This window comes from Gavialis gangeticus, unplaced genomic scaffold, assembly GCF_001723915.1.
Source record: "Gavialis gangeticus isolate Ggan-Ray unplaced genomic scaffold, GavGan_comp1, whole genome shotgun sequence".
Taxonomy (NCBI): Eukaryota; Metazoa; Chordata; order Crocodylia; family Gavialidae; genus Gavialis; species Gavialis gangeticus.
This window is the reverse complement of record NW_017728996.1, coordinates 25,461,986-25,465,625: the sequence shown is the minus strand read 5'-3', so window position 1 is coordinate 25,465,625 and position 3,640 is coordinate 25,461,986. Positions and strand designations below refer to the sequence as shown.

Below are 3,640 nucleotides of genomic sequence, written 5' to 3'. Positions count from 1 at the left end.
TTATGAATTCAAAATTAAATAAATAAATAAACCTATGCAACAACAGTTTTATTTCTTCCTTCCAAGAATTAATAGGTTCATTTACTAGTTGATGTTTAACAGGGTAGAATGTCGCTCTAAATCAGAAGTCAGAAGTGGTTTATAGCATGTTCCAAAGATAGAGATTGGATTATATTTTGAACAGAAGACAAAATTGGCCAATGGAGTAAAAACCATAATTCACGGGTCAGAAGGAAGCACTATATAAGCAAAGATAATGCATATAAGGTAAATAAGAGAGAGATTGTTCTTCATTAAAGCAGAAATTGGGTGGTAAGTTTAACTATCCCAAATAATATAAGATTGCTAACTTATACACAATACTATAATATTAGGTGCAAATTTACTAGCAAACTACAGCATCTAACCATCTTCTGGAAATTTACTGTGGAAAAAATACTGTTTGCAAAGGCAGCAGAAAGGTAAGAGACTTTTGTTTTCCTAGAAAAAGAACTACTGGTGGAATAGAAGAAAACTAGGAAGGTGAACTTATGGTCCTGTTGAAATTACTGGCAACATTCTCATTGATTTGAAAAGGACCAGGATTTTATGCAGGCTCCAAAACACAGTTAGGAACAAATCTGGTTTCAATAAAGTCAATAGCTGTGGATCAAGATTTGTCCCTTAGTGCATGGAAATTGAATACTTAACTTAAACTTTTTATTAAAGAATTTCACACTAAGGGAAGCAGCACCTAATATACAGTCTGAGATTATCAATATCATAACACTGTGAAACCTGGATATGAAGTGACCAACGGAATATAGTGCCACATAAAGATGGCAAAAAGTAACTGTTTTATGTGAAATTCATAAAACATTAAAAATAAAAGACCTAGAAGGTTATAAAAAGCATTGTGCTGAAGATACTTTGCAGCAGAAAATGTGTGTCATTTATGGAAGTTAGCAAACATTTATTTTATTTGTAGTTGGGACCTACAAATACAGTAACTTGTAATGAGGGTGGAGTGTGTTTCGTAAGAGGGCTCTTCACATTTTAATTTTTCTGTGTGCTTATTGAACAAAGTTTATATAGTTAGGTACATAGGGCTATAGTAAGAAATAGTATGATTTCACTATCAGTGCTAGATGCTTTCTTTCCCTTGATTTATTTAGCAGATGTTCAGTCAGAATATTCCTTTATATTAGTGTCTATTTTGTCTCCAATATTTTTTACTATAACATGCACTCATAAAAGTTTCAAGGCCCAAGCATGCTCCCTTTCAGGGTAATGTGGATTTGATTAGATTTTTAATCAGCTTTAATGTGTTTTTAATTAATTATTCTATATAAGGGTGTAGAACACCGATACATTCCTCCATCATGGTGAAAGCAGGTTTCATCATGTAGAGTTTTTCAAGTCTCCCATGCAGTTCTGCATCTGTTTTCAGTAGATCACAAAGAATTTGTCATTGATACCATTTGAGAAGGATCTGACTAGAGAGCTCATTGTCCCAAGGTGCTGACATTTCCTGCAAGACATTTGTATAGGGTCTCACATGGTCAGTTCTGACCATCTGCCCCTATATATTTCAATACATCTTAAAAGGTTGTTTTGGGTTTACCAGGAATGCAAGAGCAGTTCTGTCATGTTCTTCTCAACTTTAAATTTCTTTAAAATATTGTTAATGTATATCAATAATGAATAATTGCTATTTTGCTTTTGTTGTATGGACACATTCATTATTTTCATCCATTAGAATTCAGCAAAAAGGTGGTACTATTTTTGGATATGTTTCAGTTCCCTTGTATCTATTCCTGTGAATTATATTATTTGTAGCTGCCTCTAAAATATGTTGTTTTCAGTGCTTTAATCATCTACTCATAAATTGTCTCCTATGCTGGAACAATTGGAGGGTTTGAATTTTCACATCAATTTATTTCTGCCCTACAAGGGAAATATGTAGTGTACGTAATATTTCAGTGGGACTTCATAGTTAAGCAGACTTGTACATGTTTCTTCTTGCATTCTTTATGCTCCAAAAATTCCCACCAGCTTCCATGAGACCTTGGGATCCACCGTATTTAATGAAGCACTATGTTTGTAGTGTAGTTTTGGCTTCCAAAGTCCTTCCAGATGAGTGGAAAGATTGTTATTTTCTTAACGAGTTTGTTCTTTGGATCAGGTCCTACTTATAAAACAACTTATAAGATTCCTTTCCCACTGTACTTATAAGGAAAGCATCTGAAAGCACTTTACCATGTAAGTTAATTGCATATGGAAGAGTTTTATTTATACTTTTGATGACAGAATCATGCAGGACAACTCCAAGAAGACTGCTTAGGGGTGACAGCTTCAAGAAAACTACCATTGAACTTTGCTACATTAAGAACAAAGATCCATCAAACCCAACAGTAGCAGTCTCTTGCAGAGAAAACAACACTAGTTTTAACCCCAAAAGATTCTATATTGGAACCTAAGCACACAACATCTCTGAAGATGTCAATGAATAATTCTCCAAGTGTATTTTTGGATCCAAATGCAAATCGGTTTCAGGTTAATGTAATTAATGAAAGCCATGGCCATGACAATAGTGCAACATCTCAAGAGGACACTAATCCTCCACACTATGAAGAAACATCTTTTGCTGATGAAGCCCATAACAGACTGAGAATCAGTTTCAGGCCTGGTACCAGACAGCTGTACGACAATTTTCTTCAAAATGGAGATACTACTAAAACAGATGCAAATATACATCCCTACGATACTCACAGCAACACATACTACCTACAGACCTTTGGCCATAACACGATGGACCCAATTCCTAAAATTGATTATTATCGAAACACTGGCAGCATCAGTGGGGTCAAAATCAGCAGACCAAGCTTGTTAGAAATCCATGAGCAATTGGCAAAGGTAAGTTGAAAAGAAAGATACAAACATTCTCTATTCCATTTTAAGAGTGACAATTATGTTTATTAGCATCTATAACTCCTAAATTTTTGGATCTTATCCAAAATAAATAATATAACTATTTCCCTTATTTTTCTTTGTAACTGTTGCATGTTTTCTGTTCTGCACCCTGCTAGGAGCAAAAGTTTTTATTAAATAGATCTGGTTGAAAATAATCTATAACATTAGTAGAGTAATATGCCCTCATTCCAGTTTCTCTAAAGCTGGATAATTTAGTTTGTTCCATTTATAGTTAAGTAGGTAGATTTAGCATATTAAGTCATAAATTAGAAACTAATGCATCTATTCCAAGCTTAAATCTAACATCTGCTTGTAACTAGAATAGTATTGACTAGTTCTTTATGTTCATTCAATAATCCAGTCATAAATATTATATTAACATGATGTAATAGATAAAAGTTGCTACTAATTAATCAGAAATACAAAGGCTTCTCCATTTCTTCTAGTAACAAAAGTTACAGAAATTCAGGAAAGTTAGGAGGTGGTTAGATTGTGTTAAAAATGGCCACCGACTCTAACTTAGTTCACACACGTATGGATCTTATACTTAGAACCCTAGTTAGGTCGATCTAAGTGCGAACTGTACAGACGTTCCAGAAAGGTTAGCTTGGTCAAAAATGGCTGACCTGATCTAATTTAACTATACTGGAGGTGCACTAAGTTAGATTGGGCATGGTTAGACTGATCT

General features: G+C 34.0%; 1 protein-coding gene across 4 annotated transcripts in view; it reads left to right on the top strand.

The window, feature by feature from the left end:
• Positions 1 to 217: 217 nt before the first annotated feature.
• Positions 218 to 3,640, top strand: part of SLC12A1 (solute carrier family 12 member 1) — an 80,845-nt gene continuing 77,422 nt past the window's right edge. For 3 of the 4 annotated variants that reach the window (XM_019504186.1, XM_019504185.1, XM_019504183.1), the window contains exons 1-2: positions 275 to 461; positions 2,290 to 2,895. In XM_019504186.1, the coding sequence (XP_019359731.1) occupies positions 2,479 to 2,895 (417 nt within the window). In that variant the 5' untranslated portion in view covers positions 275 to 461; positions 2,290 to 2,478. Of the gene's footprint in view, positions 462 to 2,289; positions 2,896 to 3,640 lie in introns of all 4 variants that reach the window. The other variant, XM_019504184.1, reaches the window with a different exon arrangement.